The sequence below is a fragment of the Periophthalmus magnuspinnatus genome, chromosome 4 (genome assembly GCF_009829125.3).
Source record: "Periophthalmus magnuspinnatus isolate fPerMag1 chromosome 4, fPerMag1.2.pri, whole genome shotgun sequence".
NCBI classification, from domain to species: domain Eukaryota; kingdom Metazoa; phylum Chordata; class Actinopteri; order Gobiiformes; family Gobiidae; genus Periophthalmus; species Periophthalmus magnuspinnatus.
Window position 1 is genome coordinate 21373698 of NC_047129.1, and position 16702 is coordinate 21390399.

The 16702-nt window shown below is 42.3% G+C and overlaps 2 protein-coding genes across 2 annotated transcripts; both read right to left on the reverse strand.

The window, feature by feature from the left end:
* Positions 1 to 108: 108 nt before the first annotated feature.
* Positions 109 to 12836, reverse strand: pltp (phospholipid transfer protein). Its single transcript, XM_033965623.2, has 15 exons — positions 12558 to 12836; positions 11429 to 11551; positions 9830 to 9929; positions 9082 to 9210; positions 8774 to 8929; positions 8447 to 8510; positions 8053 to 8208; positions 7026 to 7202; positions 4433 to 4492; positions 4043 to 4207; positions 2887 to 2954; positions 2739 to 2781; positions 2604 to 2667; positions 2433 to 2509; positions 109 to 2368 (listed from the first exon to the last, which is right to left on the reverse strand). Exons 1-15 carry the CDS (start codon positions 12802 to 12804, stop codon positions 2279 to 2281), a joined length of 1719 nt encoding a protein of 572 aa, XP_033821514.2. The 5' UTR covers positions 12805 to 12836; the 3' UTR covers positions 109 to 2278.
* A 1316-nt stretch (positions 12837 to 14152) lies between these two features.
* Positions 14153 to 14581, reverse strand: LOC117370012 (DNA-directed RNA polymerases I and III subunit RPAC2-like). Its single transcript, XM_033965356.2, has one exon. The coding sequence runs from the start codon at positions 14563 to 14565 to the stop codon at positions 14221 to 14223; it is 345 nt and encodes a 114-aa protein (XP_033821247.1). The 5' UTR covers positions 14566 to 14581; the 3' UTR covers positions 14153 to 14220.
* Between the last annotated feature and the right edge of the window lie 2121 nt (positions 14582 to 16702).

The window sequence follows — 16702 nt, forward strand, 5'->3', positions numbered from 1 at the left end:
GTGCCTGTTTTCCGTTTTCCTCCCTTTGTGGGAGGGGCTTACGGTTCAGGCATGAGTACCAGGGGAATTTAATTGATTCACTTAAATTTAATGAATACACAGTTAGCTTTAGTAAGTTAGAATTTACTGGAATAATTATAAATGCACACACGGTTGAAAACATAGGGACCAAGCTTATATAAGAGCCTATACAGGTTAATGAACAACAATACATTTTATTTATACATTGTTGTTTTTTTAATGACAACACACATAATTATAAAGTGCTTTATATTAAAATGAGCACATACAAAATATGATAATGAGACAATGCTTTTAGCCCTCTGATTTTATCAGGGGTCTAAGATAAAGGTAGCCTATACCAAACAGAATGAACATAAATGTACAAAATGTAAAAAAGAAGACATTTCACTGATCAGCTGACAGTACACACTGGTCCATGTACAGTAAACTGCTTAAAGCAGATTTGTTTTGTTTTACATTTTAAATCATAATCTTTTATTGGCCTGGGGAGATTTGTACAACAGAGTATAAGGGACACTGAAAAATATTACGCGGGCACCACGAGAATAAAGTAACATTTCAACATTAAAGTCATAATTCAATGATAATAAAGTCGAAGCCAAAAAAAAGTCGTAATTTTACGAGAATAGCCAAAAAAGTCGACCTTTAATGATTTAGGGCTGGACACCGAATCAAAATGAACATAGGCTGCAACAGACTGGCACTTGGATGAGTTAAAAGCTTACATAAATACCCATTAATGATATTAAACTTTGAAACACTGACATTTACAAACACCCATAAGTTTGTAAGTTATTAGACAGATCTGCACCTCAGTAGCTGCCACCCCTTCACTTGTACACATCAATCACAAGCTGCTGAATGAAGTAGGCTACATCAGACATGTCAGACTCAGGCCTGCGGGCCAAATTTGGCCCCCATATAGTTATTTTTGACCCGCGAGATCATATCAAATATGCATTAGAGCTGGCCTGCGGACCGCTGCACCAGTATAGGGTATGCACCTCTAATACTACGAATATCTCAGAATACTTTGAAAATGTGTTGGCGCTGGCCCCCCCACTTCTGTTGACACTTATTAGCATCTGTTACCTGTCGCCTCACTCAAATTTAATCCACCCCTTCTGAAAAACACTGTGAATTTGAGTTTGACACCCCTGGGTTACATGTTCTCCCGTAGAGTGATGAAGCGTGGCGCTCCCTGGGGCTCACTGGGCAGGGCACAGGCTGTGCTCCGAGCCGCAAACACATGGAGCAGTCTCTACACATACCCATACTCTGCTCCACTTAGCTTTGCTTCTGTACTATTCTAAACATGGCTACTTTGCACACAATCACCAAAGATGCGTTCATTGTAGATAAACTTCAGCCCCACATTATGGGCTTGTGGAGCCGCGCACACTGTGCAGCCCCGTTTTTTTACGCACCGATTATAATGTAGTCTAATCTCTTTTGCCACAGCACTGTCCTGTTTCTGTCTCCAAATGGTTGCAGTATAGTTTAATCCACAGAGTTGAAGCCGGTTTCAGTCCCTGATCCCGAATTATTTATGCGGGATTGACACAGCATACTGGCCTCGCTGTTCCCCCAATACAGGGTCTGGAGCACAGTGTACACCCAGTATCCATGGATGTTCCAGGTGCACTGCGTGCAAAGACTTGCCCAGAAGCGCTCAGATACTTGCAGAGGTGCATGGGAGTCATTTCTGGAGAATAAAGAGAAATTCTGGAGAAATTCATCTTTTAACTCAAATAAGGGCCATTCTTTTGCATTCTGGTCGTGGTGGGGAATTGCCCTTGCCCCTAAATCTGGATAAAATTACATCTTTACATTGACTACCACTTTATTCTTGGAAAGTTACAACATTATTCTTAGAAAATTGTGAGTTTATTCTCGTAAAATTATGACTTTTATGTCAAAATGTTACGATTTTATTCTTGTAGCACCCGCATAATTTTTTTTTTTTTTTTAAGTGACCCTTATACTTTGTCATAGCTCTGTGCTGGTGCTTAGCACAAGGATGGACTGGTCATTCTGGTTGGGCCTCAGTCCTGTGTCTGTCTGACTCAGAACCAGAACCATCTCCCACCTTTTTGGCACCCAATAGGCAAGGTGCGACATTTAACCTCAGAAAGAAAACATTTGTAAAAAAAACAAAAAACAAAAAAACAAAAACAAAGACATATTCATGTTAGAAAAACAGATTCTAATCTCCCAGACTACTACACTGTAGTAAATAAGGGTTATGGCACATTCAGAGGTCGGAGGCTCTGGTGGTGTTCCCCTGGATCATCTCTCTCAGGCCTTTGCTGAAGTGCAGGTTTGCTCCGATCACTATGAAGCCCTGTGAGACACAGTGTGGTCAGACTTCCTCCAGAGCAGATGTTTGAGGGACATGTGGTACTCACATTATGGTACTCCACCACCTCCTCGATGAAGTCCATGCCATCTGCCAGAGGGATCCTCACACCACGCTTGGTCCAGTCTGCAACAGGTCAACAAAGATCAGTACCAGAAACATCTCAACAGTCAGAGGGTGGGTCTAACAGAGAAAAGTCCTCTAGAGGGAGCTGTCTTACTGTTGATGAGGGGGACCACACTCATCTGCAGCATGGTCTTCAGAGGTGCCTGCAGTGGGATGAGCTGAAGACAAGAGCGTCACAAATATGAGACATGAGTGAGGAGGACAATAGGAGAGACATTATGAGTCTTACCGCCAGAGACTCCAGAGCTGACTGGTTGGAGAAGATCTTAAACCTGAGAACAGAGCATATGAGAGAGACAGAGGGACAAATGGACAGAGACAAAGAGACAAAGGGATAGATACAAAGGGACAGAGACAGGAGGATAATAAGACCTCACCTTCGCAGGTCAGCATGCACGGCCAGTCTCTTGCCTTTCATCGACACTTTGGCGTTGAATTTGTTCTCCTGAAAAAGGAAAAATAAAATTTTCACATACAGAACAGTGAGACATGTAATAGCTAACACACCGGTGCAGTCTGTGGGGGGAATGTGAACAGTACAAACAGAGCAGCTGCAGACTGACATCTCTGTTGCAAATAGGACCTAAGCAACAACCACATCAAATAGGTACCATGTACCAAAGCTCACAGGAGGCAAGGGAAGGAAACAAGGGAAGGAAAGATGAGTGAGAGAAGGATACCACAGAGGAAACATGAATGAGGGAAGTACACCACAGAGGAAACATGAGCAAGAGAAGGACTCCACAAAAGAAATATGAGTAAGGGAAGGACACTACGGAGGAAGCATGAATAAGGGAAGAAAACAAAGGTGGAAACATGAGCACAGGTTCAGGAAGCAAATAACTTTATATGTCTCACTGAGGAGTTTGTAGTGGTGCAAAAACTTAAGTGCAGGGACAGCCGCAAAAGATGTTTGACATGTTACATAATCATGAATTTCATATTAAAACTAACTTAAAAATCTGTTGAAACACATATCTAAAAAAGAGATGTTTTTTTCTGACTTTGTTTAAAAAGTCCTGAAATAATACTATAAAATTAAATCTGCAAGCCGTGACAAAGGTCCCCACAATGCTTGTGACTGCAGTGGGAGGGCTGCCTAGAAACCCTGGTTCAACATTTGATTCAAATGTACCACTGTCACACTGGAGATAAATGTTTCTGGGGCATTTTTACTTTGCAGAGGGCGGCTGTGGGCCATTTTTAAAGATAATGATATAATGATATGTCCACGTCATATTGATGGCCTGGTTATATCATATCTGGTCATATATATATATATATATATATATATATATATATATATATATATATATATATATATATATATATATATATATATATATATATATATATATATATATATATATGGTGTTAGCAGTTAGTACCCCATCCCATAGAAGTAAAATACCCTGCACTGCTGCACTGACACATAATGTGAGCAAAACAGTGCACAAGCTGGTGGCGTGAGGGGGAAGTTTTCTAAATAAATGAACTGGAGGCAGAAGTGAAGTGGCTCAGGTCAGGACATACCATGGTCATGCTGCTGAGCTGGATGGGCTCTCTCCCTGCAGGCAGCAGCATCACTCGGACATTAGCTGTCACGGACACGGTGGCCCCTGACGTTCTGATGGAGGTCTTGGGTGGAGACGTGACAGTCAGGTACAGGGCGATGGGCGCATCCACCAGAGCAGCATTCTAGAGGAGACAACACAGGTGAAGGGGTGAGTGAGTATGGGGAATGGGGCAGGTGGACCGGTGTGTGTGGGGCAGGGGGAGGGATGTTTGGGGGTCAGGTGGAAGGGTGTGTGTGGAGCAGGTGGAGGGGTGCGTGTGGGGCAGGGTGAGTGTGGGGCAGGTGGAGGGGGAAGGGTGGAGAAGGTGGAGGGTTCTTTAGGTGACACAGGAACCTACTGTACCTACCATCATGACAATAGCTCCCAAGTATGTGGTCCTCAGCAGCACCTCCAGATCCCTGGGCATCTGAAACATGATAGTGTGACCAGGCCAGAGGGTTAATGGACAGATAAGACCATGTTTTGTTTTGTTTTGTTTTTGAATATAATTTTTTTCTAGCACTTTTAATTTATACAAACAAATAACAACAACAAAACAACAGCACAGCGTGTTACATCAGCAAAAGGAATAGCATAATAATTCTATGACAAATACCAAATGCAGCAGATGTTTTTTTTAAAGATTGGATTTAGACAATAGACTATATCTTAACCTGTTAAGCCTGTAGGCCTTTTTTGGACAAATCCTCGGAAAGGAAAAGTGCATTTAAACTGAGGATTTCCTCAGCCTATACATGGCCCAAATGGATGATCTTGGTGTTAGCTAAGCCTTTGTGTTTTCTGTCTGGTGTTAAATAATGCCATTACATAACATTACAAATATGTACATTAGAGTCAAATACAACCCTTTCAATGGTCAAATGTTGAGAGAAGATGTGAAAGTGGAATGAGTGACCAAGAACACTGAAGAAATGCTTGACAAAACTCATAACTATACTAAAACCAGTTAAAGAACTTTCTGAAAAATTTTACGCAGTGACCCAAAGATTAGATGATGTGGAAAAGTGCATGTCCAACCTGGAGGACGCATCTGTGGCCACTGCGTTGAGGTTGAACGTCATGGAGAAATCTCTTAAACTAACACTGGAACGACTTGACAGCTATGAGAATCTAAGTCATCATCATAATGTAAGGATTCTCGGACTCAAAGAAGGAACTGAGGGCAGGGACCCTGTGACTTTTTTCGAGCAGTGAATTCCTCAAGTTTTGGAAATGCAAGAGAAACAGGTCGAGATCGAGAGAGCACACCGCACAGGACCACTGACCGGACAAGGCAAAGACGGGCCAAGAGCTGTTCTTGTGCGGCTACACAACTACATTGATAAGGGAAGGATCCTTTACGCTGTGATGAGGAAGGAAAGAGTGGAAGTGGGTGAGAGGCAGATCTCCTTTTGTCAGGATTTCTCTGCTGAAGTGATTAAGAGAAGGCAAGAATCAGCAACTGCACAATTATGGCTATGGGAGGTGGGCATCAGGTACGCATTTCTCTATCTAATGGTGATCAAGATGTTTCACCAGAATGGGAAGACTACCTCTCTCTTCAACATGGAAGAGCTCAACAACTTCATAAAGACACTACCCAAGTGACTTATGTTTCACCATTCATATGTGTGTTTCCTTGTACACAAGCCTGCACGGGTTAAATCCAAGCTGTGTGTTCTGTTTTTGCTTGGATCATCTTTTTGTTTGTTAGTAGAGAGGTTTCTTGAAACATGTATTAGATTCATTTCTGTTATCCCAAATGCAGCACAAATATACCAAACAAAAGGTAAATGAATATAAGGATACAGACTTGGAATGTTAAAGCTTCAAATAATCCAGTGAAAAGGAAAGTTATCCTAAATTGTTTAAAGAAGGATGGAATGCAAATAGCCTTATTGCAAGAGACTCAAAAGAGAACACAAAAAAATTTTTTTTCATCTTATTCAACAAATAAAATGGGGGTGATAATAATAAATAAAAAGTTGCCATTTACAGTTACAGACACATTTAAGGATACAGAGGGTAGGATCATTTTAATCAAAGGTATTTTATATGGAGAAGTTATTTTACTGGGCGACATCTATAGTCCTAATGTACATGATGAGAACTTCAATGCCTTGCTCCTCAACCAACTTGCAGAGATGGACTCTTCAAATATACTGACAGGAGGTGACTTTAACAGCTCTTTATTTCTTGTAATGGACAGATGCCCCCCACTAATCAACACTTAATCAAATCAAGCAAGGGCAGTAAGGAATATTTTAGACGAATTTGAGTTAGTGGATGTTTTGAGACATTTTAATCCTAAACCGAAGAGCTTTACATTTCATTCACTGCCTCATTCATCAATGACACACATTGAGTACATATTTTTGTCAAGACACTTGACACATCTGGTTGAAGAGTCAGATATAGGTATCATTGGACTTTCTGATCATGCTCCTGTAATGACTTCCTGGAGTGACTTGACATCAATGAGAATGCAAGTCTTTGTCAAAATATAAGGATTATTAGACGTAGATTTAAAGAAGGAGCTGAAAGCAGGGACCCAGTAAATTTTTTCTAACAGTGGATTCCTAAAGATTTGGAAATGCAAGAGAAATGGATCAAGCTTTAGTTCAGTAGAAAAAGGCAATTCCAGGGCTGAAATCATCCAAATGATTCTAGTGAAGGTGTATGGAGTTTAAAAAACATAGCTGTGCAATTTCTGTATCACCACATAACATTACAAGGTGGAACAGAGTGTTTTCAGTTTGAGAGAAGAAATCAGTCTAAACATGTATGGTTTATGTGTTGAACATGTGTGAATGAAACAAAACACAACTCCGAATATGTTTTTGATGAGGAAGCATTACAACATTAAAATAATAATAATAATAATAAGAATATGGGGCTTTTAATGCAATTCAGTTTTTTGTATATATTGTATAGTGTAAATAACCTTCAAACTGCCTTACCCTTTCATTAGCGATGTCCATAGTGAATATCCCAGCCTTGTAATATGCAAACATGCCGCTGTCAAAAAAGTACTCGGACAGGGCTAGGTACACCATGCGGTCGTACTCCCGGATCACTGGCTCCACCGCCACATTGGGCAGATGCTCATTCTCATTGGCTAAGCTGAAGAACATGCCCTGAAAACACAAAATTGTCATTGCAATTAAATGGGAAGACCAGATTTTTTGAGGAAGAGCACTACTTTTCAAATAAATATTATGCAATTGTACTTGGACATTATAAACAAACCATTATTGGTTGATGATGATTTATATTTTTTGTTTACTAATTTGTTTGCTTCAATAATACTGCAATAGCCTACTGTTGAATAGAACTGTTTAGGTCACGTACAGTAATAATACATTGTTGAACAGGCTCACTAATGCATAGTTTACTGAAAGAATAAACTAGTCTGCTAAGATGTTTATAATAGATCAGATGCAGAAGATGTTTGCAAATATACAAATATTCCCTCTATCTTTAGCAGGGGCTTCCTCAGGGTTCTGTCCTGTGACCTCTTCTGTTCATACTTGTACAGCTGCAAGTCTTCTCTAGAGAAGCACACATTTCTGAACCCAGGATCTGAAACAAAGCATGGCCCTGTGTTGGAATAATTTGTACCAAAAAACATCATGTTTATAGACTTAAAGCACACTTCCTCACTCCCTGTCATTACGTGACATAGATGGTTGACAGCAACAAGCAGGAGGTAAGGACGTCTTCCCAGGTGAATTTATTTAATTTATATGGGCATCGCAATTACATTGGATTTGACCAGATGTATTGTTTTGAGTGCACAAGTGATAATTTTCAACACTTGTCCACAGAGGCTTTTGATCCAGCATACAATTATAAGATGTGTGACAATCAAGATATATGATTGTGACGTTTAGTTTAGTATTTTCAATATTTATATTTCAATGTATGAACAACTATCTCTAGATACAAACATAGTGTAGTAGTTAGTGTGTAGTGTGAAGTAGTTACTCTGAAGTCCATGTCTAGGCTGCGCTGGGACACCTGCGGGTCACTCAGCAGAGAGTAGTCTATGCCAATGTAGTCGTCCACTTCACTACGCACAGGGACAGTGTCCAGCATGGAGTTTACATGGACCAGAGCAGCATGGTCCAGTACGGGACACAGCTGCAGGGGACAGGGGACAAGAGCTCAAGGACAGCATTCAAACTCAACAGTACAGGATGGGGACAAGACCGGGACAGGAGAGAGAGACAAGACAAGGATCAGCACAGGCTTGGGATCAAGCTTAATCTTGACAGAACTCAATTCAGAGTGGTACAGATATCTATCTGGTGTGAGCCAGGTTAGATAGGACTAGGACAGGGACTGGATAAGGACAAGGACAGGATGAGGACAGACTGACCTTCTGATTCAGCAGGAAGCGCATCCCAGTGGTCAGAAAACTTGCCAGGAAGTCATATACTTTACTGCAAAACATGTTTCATTACTGTATCAGGACACATGTACTGGAATACAAACATGATCATGGGATTGCTGCTGGTGTGCTTGTGAATTACACCAATAGTCATCACAGATATGATAGCTTTTACTTGTGTCCTGCTAAAATGTGCCCTTCTGTGGTGTCCTGTTAAACCGCACCCTCCTGTGATAGTTGTTACCTGAGTATCCTACTAAAATGCATCTTTCTGTGGCATGTGGTTGAACTGCACCCTCCTGTGATTGCTGTTACCTCAGTGTCCCACTAAACTGTGCCCTCATGCGGTTGATCTTAGCGTCGCAGCTGATGTTCCCAATCTTCAGCCTTCCATCCAGATCCCGGATCAGGGTCAGGGCTGTGTGGATGTTGACCCCTTCTGCGGAGGCGTTGATCAGACCTGTGTCATAGCTGATCAAGACCCAAAGATCAGGGTGAGGCCACAACAGGACATTGAGGACCTATGTTGAGTACTAAAACGTCTTTAGCTGCTTATGGTTCTAACAAAAAGGGCATTCTATTGTGCCTAAGGCAGGAGTTCCAAGATACAATAGAGGACTTACAAGAACCAGTAGAGAATGCGACGGTGGAAGCTGAGAGTGATGGAGGAGTTCTGCACATCGAACAGGAGTCCCACTGTGGGGATGAAGCCTAAATCCACATTGGTCAGGTCCAGGGCTATGATCTTTATACTGAACACACACACACATACTAGGTTAGTATGGAGACATTATATAGACTTCCATTCATTTCCTGGAGACTGATCCTGACCTACTTACCTACCCTGAACTCTAACCAAAACCTATTTAAGTGTATGTTGTTGATCTAATCATAAAACATCTATTACAAGTAGACAAAGGTTATTCCCATGATGTGACTTTGTGTGCGGATTTTAGTTCCCAACATGTGTCAAATAACCACCCCCATACACAGGCATGGACAGTTATGTGCCCCAGGAGCTAGAAGCCACCAGAGGGCAATCAAGAGTTGCACTGACATACTCTTGCATCAGCACTTGTAGGCAATTGGTCATTGGTAAGGATAGACCCACTTGTTTACCATACTGCCTTATGTCATGGTTTCATTATGCTAATTTAAGTGCTTATGGGATAATAGCATGGGTCATGTATAGTTATCATTGGATCCTAATGCATTTCCAAGTATAAAATGTCAGAAATGAGCAATAAGCTCCAATAAAAATCTTTGATATAATAGTATTTTCTAACAAATTGAACACATATAAGATTTATTAATTGATTGATATAGTACAGATCCATGGTAAAAGTGTGTAGAGGATACGGCAAACCCTACTCTGTGATGGTGTACTGGAAGCGACCTTCGTTGCCCTGCATTTCTGGCATCACGATGTCACTGATCTCCTGCTCCACGAAGCGTTGCGTCTCTGCCTTCACTGTGGGACAGGAAATGGAGGGGACACTTAGTGGACATGCAGGGACAGGACAGAACACAGAATCCTGCAGTTAGGAGTAGTCACTATTTCTTTACTCCAAATCACGATTGAGTCCTCATAGTTTCATTGCCAGTCCAGTCTTTAGCTTCTACAGTAACATTATACCACAACATTTAGAGGCATGTTTAGCACATTTCTGATGGACTGCCATAATATTATTGGTATATTGTCAATATTGCCAACCGCTAGTTTCTTTGTGTATAAAGCAAGTAAAGTGTAAATGTATTTAAACTGATTCACTCCTTGGTACAACAGCATAATTCAATATAAGCCTAACAGAGTGGTAGAGTCAAACTGCTCTGAAGGTTTGTGGTTTGATGGGATCCAGTATCTGCACACTGTTGTGTGAATGTGTGGACTCCTGGGAACTTTTGCCAGGATCTTGTTTGTGGACCTCAGCTTTGCATTCAACAACACCATCTTCCCTTCCCTGCTCCAGCACAAGCTCTCTCTGCAGTGGGACTATCAGCACAGGATCTCCACAGAGCTGTATATCTCCCCACTGCTCTTCTCCCTGTACACCTGATGAAGTGATGGCTGGAGATGCAGCAGTTTTAGATGACACCACGGTCAGTGGGCTCATCTCAAAAGGTGATGAATCTGTTACAGGAGGGAGGTGGACCGGCTGGTGACTTGCCCAGGAGACAGTGAAAATGATCAGAAGACAGTGGAGATGATCAGAAGACAGTGGAAATTATGGCGAACTTCAGGAAAGTCACAACTCCCCCGTCCACCCTCGTCCTGACTCTTTCTGCTTCCTTGGAACACCATCACCCGGGACCTCATCATCAGCTCCCTCATCCAGAAGGCCCACCAGAGGATGTACTTCCTGCAGAGGGCAACTGAGGAAAGCCAAGCTGCCAGCCCAGATGATGGTGCAATTCTACATGACCATCATTGAGTCCTCCTCCATCATGGTGCGGTACGCTGGGGCCATGGCGAGGGACAGACACAGACTGTTCATGGCGATCTGCAGCGTTATCTTTTCTGCAGAGAAGGTGGGCTGCAGCCTCCCATCTCTCCAGGACCTGTACATCCCCAATACTCGGAGTTGAACAGGATGGATCACAGTTGACCCTTCTCACCCTGGACACAGATTATTTGAAGCACTCCCTTCAGGCAGATGGCTACTGTCCAATCAGAGCAGAACCTCTCTGTGTTTTGTATTTATGCCTTTTTTCTAATAAGACCCATTTCATGCTCCAGGGACTGTGACATCTGTGATCAGCTCAGTCCAGGGGGAGTCTATGTAGCACAAGTCCTAAGTCTGAGCCTTATACTGAGTCCGGAGCCCCTGTCTGTCTCTCAGAATCTCTGAGAGAGTCTGAGTCAAGATCCAGATTGTTAGGTTTCACATATATATCCATCATTCTTAAACTCAATCTGGTGTCTGCTGTAGTGATAATACTGTTTGATAATGATGAAAACAGGGTCCTTACACATGTCCAGGCCCCGATCAGTGATCCGGATTTTGACCCCAGGCGGGTCAGAGGACAGAACACACGATGCTGACAGGAAGGGGAGGAGCCACAACCAGGATTTAGTCATCTTACAAACAACACCTGAAACACACAAGTTTAGGCTGTAGGTATTTTATTGTTTGAGTAAAAGCCCAGTGCTGAGATTTGAACTGGCCACCACCATAGGCCACATACTAAAATGTTATGCCAATTATAATGGAGACATAAAACAATGAGCTGTACTAGTTTCAGTCAGTTTAAAATGGAGAAAACGGTGTTAAAAGTAGAGCTTACGGGACATGAGACTGGGACATTGCTCAGTGTCGGTGTGAACTGCAGTAACCCCAGGCTGAGGGAGCCTGCAGCAGACACTTTTAGAACGGACAGGGCTCTGCTCTGTAATGAGCTCTAATTAGAGGCCGGCTCCACATGGTACAAAGCCAGCGGGTCGTTGCTATGACGATGCAAATGAAAAGCTATGGCTTTTTTATATACTTTAATACACTTCACTTTTATTTGAGTCAGTTTAACCAGGCTAGTCCCACTAACACTACATACCAGTCTAGAATCAAACATGGGCAGAGCTGGGTAACTTTTAAAAGAAATTGTACTTTACTCCTAGTGTGTGTGTGGGTGGGTGTGTGTGTGGGTGTGTGTGTGTGTATATATATATATATATATATATATATATATATATATATATATATATATATATATATATATATATATATATATATATATATATATATATATATATATTAGTTACAGTTACAGTACTGTTACTTGAGTCAAAGTTGCGGTTACTCTTTCCACTGTGAGTAAGTCTACAAAATTTATCCTTTGAAAATGCTATTTTGTGCATTATTTAATGTTTTGTCATTCAAATTATATTAACTCCAATTAGATCAGATGTTATGTCCTGACAGTTACTCTTTAAGGGACTCTTATTTGAATAGTAGTTTTTCCAGATATTTTTTACTCTCACTGGAGTCATTTCTTAGACCACTACTTTGTACATTTACTTGAGTAATATTATTTTAAAGTAATGCTACTCTTACTTGAGTTTTGGGTACTTTACCCACCTCTGCATAAAGATGAAAAAACTTACAGCTCATAGATGCTCTGATACCTCCAGACACAGAAGCTGCCTCCCGGGCTCCCACCAGTCCTGGGTCCACTGTCCACGGAAACTCTTTGTCCTCTGTCCTCTGGGCTCTCTTACTGTCCTCTCTCTGTTCTCTGGGAAGTGTCCTGTCTGTCCCTGTGCTGGAGCCTGACTTGTTCCCTCCCTGACTGTTGTGGTCTGATTTGTGGCTCTGCTCCAGTGGGTTGGTAGAGTCTCCCCCTAAACACATACACACCCGCGCACACTACCCCCCACTCACACGTATACACAACCACACACACTCACACTGTGGGTGCTGTCTGGACCTCCCCTTGAACATGTGACCTGTTTAAATGATGGGGCCAACAACTTTTCTCATATTCATATTTACCACTTAAAATCTTTGTAGTGTGAGTGTGAATGAAGGGCTGCACTGATATATTAATCACACTGCAGAGGAACATGTGAGGGCAGTTCTATTTGGCTCTGATGTACAGTAGGTCTAAACAAGAGGATTCTAGGAAAAAAAGTTCATTTTCACTGAACACTTCCTGTTTACTCTGAGAGATCAGAAAGAGGTCAAGGACTGCCCCCACATGGAGACCGGACCAAAGGCTTTACACTCAATATTAGTTGGACACAGCATGTGCCAAATATGGTGTTGGGACACATATTTTGTGTCTGACGCATGCCCTCCTTCAATCTTGTACAGTTGTGTAATAACCAATCCACTGTAAAGAATCAGTTTACACCCAGATCAGAGTCAAGCCATGATCATAACTAGAAGGTAACAGGAGCATGCAAGACATACTGTAGTTATGTCGCATAGCTAACTCCAGAGACAGTGAGTCTGGCTTGCACTAAAGTGTGTGGACATTTGAGTGGGAACATTTGAAAGGGAAGTGGTCTGCCATCAGTTTATTTCTGCATTTGCCATAGTGTGACCTCTCTCTTGTACCATCATTACATGGGACCACTTGAGGTTGACACTTTCCCTTTGTATAGTGTAGTAGATGCAAGATGCTGGGCCATATCTCAGCAACCAGCCACAATGCGTGTGGGCAGAGCTGTCTCTAGACCAGGGGTGGGCAAACTTTTTGACACACGGGCCAGAATAGGTACTAAAATTTGACAGAAGGACCGGGCCAGGATATATATATGTATATATATTATATATATTACAGATTTGGCCTGTAACATTTAGCAAAGCATGAATATGCAAAGTTCATTGTACAAGTTCCCAAATGCATGAATTCAATTAATAATTAATTTATTACATTTCAGTTAAATAAACACAGCAGAAAAACTTTAGTCTTACCTATTTTAATATGATTTGGTCATGCTCGATGGGCCGGATTAATAAACCCAAAGGGCCGTGTGTGGCCCCCGGGCCATAGATTGCCCATGTCTGCTCTAGACAGTATTAGAGCCCCATTGCCAACACATTTTTGATCACTGATGTATTTCAAAATCCTTATTTTAAATTTTGACAATTCATATTTAAGAGGAAATATTGCTTTTCATAAGAACTATGACTTTTCCAGTCCAGTTAGTTGAGAATGTCATGCCCCTTGTACACTCACATAAATCCATAGAAAAACATTTGAGGAATTATAAAAAACTAAATTTTTACAGATGTTTTGCCAGGTCACCGCTGCACTGTCAGTCATTCTGTGGGCTGCCCCTGTGTTTCTTTGAACTCATTTACTCGTGCCTGAAAAGTGTTGAGAACATGTTGACAACCTTCACTCAGATCAGTCAGGCCCTGTCGAAATGCTTCTGTTGCTGGGATGTTTCCTCGAGTCTGGATACGAAAGTTGATCTTAGTCTCTGAAGGATGCGTGATGGTGTAGCCACAAAAGTCCACCTCAGGATTTTTCATGATCATGTAACGTAAAGAGTTTCCAAGTGTATGGTCCTCCTCGTGCATCACAAACGTCACACAGCCGTCATCTGCCCCATCAGCTTGGACCATCTCTAGGACCGGTTTCTTCTCGCCCTCCGCGGCCATGCTTCGTTTTGCTGCAAATGACTGCACTGAGGTCCCACTGGACCTCAGTGCAGCGTTTGACACCATTGATCACAACATTCTACTGCAGAGGTTAGAATGTGACATTGGAATCAGAGGGACCGCCCTCAAATGGTTTAAATCCTATCTATCAGATAGGTACCAGTTTGTTAGTATAAACCAGAGCACCTCTCCCTGTTCTAAAGTAGCCTGTGGTGTTCCACAAGGATCTGTGCTTGGTCCAATCCTATTTACTCTGTATATGTTGCCATTGGGTAACATTATCAGAAAATATGGCATTAATTTTCACTGCTATGCTGATGACACTCAGCTGTACTTATCAATGAAACCAAATCAGACTGATCAAATAGATAAACTCAGTGCCTGTGTGAAGGACATCAAAACCTGGATGACCTTGAATTACCTGCTCTTAAATCCTGAAAAAACAGAGGTCATTGTCGTTGGTCCCAAAGGTCAAAGAGATTCTCTGTCAGACCAGATAATCTCACTCGACAATGTGAGTATAGCTTCTAGCCCTACTGTAAAAAATCTTGGAGTCCTATTTGATCAAAATCTCTCATTCACAGCCCATGTAAACCTAGCTTGTAAAACCGCATACTTTCACCTGCGAAATATAACTAAAATTAGAAATATTTTACCTAAAAACGATGCTGAAAAACTCATCCATGCATTTGTTACTTCCAGACTTGATTACTGTAATTCCCTGCTTGCCGCCTGCCCCAAAAGTACTATAAGGAGCCTCCAGTTGGTCCAAAATGCAGCGGCCAGAGTCCTAACAGGAACTAAAAGAAGAGACCACATCAGTCCTGTACTAAAATATCTGCACTGGCTTCCTGTCGAGCTTAGAATCAAATTCAAAGTCCTCCTCCTGACATACAAAACCCTAAACGGTATGGCCCCATCCTATCTGCAAGATGCTATTGCCCCGTACCAGCCAAACAGAGCACTCCGCTCTCAGAATGCAGGACTATTAGTGGTTCCTAGAGTGTCCAAAAGTACAGTGGGAGGGAGAGCATTCAGTTACCAAGCTCCTGTGCTATGGAATCAACTCCCTGCTTATGTTAAACAGGCCCCCACAGTCTCTGTATTTAAGACCAGGCTTAAAACCTTCCTCTTCGGTATAGCGTATGACCAGGTTACTTAGTGAGGGAGTTAGGGTTATTAAAACCCGGGATAAGATAAGCTGCAGTAGGAGTAACTAGCTGGGGGAAGTATGGCAACCTGACCACTATCCTCTACTTTGCCCTATTTTCTCATCAGCAATGCTATTCACATGTTGTCCCCTGTCCCACTCCCCCTGTGGAGTGTATCTCTTTCAGATGCCCCGATGACAGCTGGACCTCCTCCTTGCCTGGCTCTCCTCCTCCTCGCCGGGCTCTCCTCCTCCTCGTCTGGTCTTCCTCCCCCTCGCCTGGCCGATTTCTTATGTTGTCTGATTTTTCCTGTTGTGTCTGATTTTTCCTGTTATGTCTGATTTTTCCTGTTGTGTCTGATTTTTCCTGTTGTGTCTGATTTTCCTGTTGTGTCTGATTCTTCCTGTTGTTTTGTTTTTTGTGTCTTGGCGGCACGGTGACTGAGTGCCATCACTCATGTCTCACAGCAAGAAGGTTGGTTCGATCCCCGGGTCACCAGGCCTTTCTGTGTGGAGTTTTTCATGTTTCTCCCCGTGTCTGGATGGGTTTCCTCCGGGTACTCCGGTTTCCCCCATCAACCAAAACATGAACGCCCTTCGAGACAACTGTTGTTGTGATTTTGGGCGTTACAAAAATAAATGAATTGAATTGAATTGTAGCCCTCTGGAGCTTGGGGCCCTAGGCAATTGCCTGGGTGGCGTCCCTATATTTGAGGTGCGGCTGTGCCACTTTGGGTCTGGGGTGGTTGTCTGCAGCACTGGCTATCCCAAGGAACAGTCCTCTCCCTCTTCATCTTCACAGTGTCTTATGAAATTTCTATAACCTATGGAAAACACCTGCAGAGGACACCCTTCTTGGCTGGCATACTGCAGAGGAAAGCACTTATACCCAGGTTAAACTAATGAATGCTAGTGTTAAAGATAATTAGCAGCATGTAGGTGCTCAGAAGACCCTCTGAGCACCTGATCTGGTGAGGATATATTAAC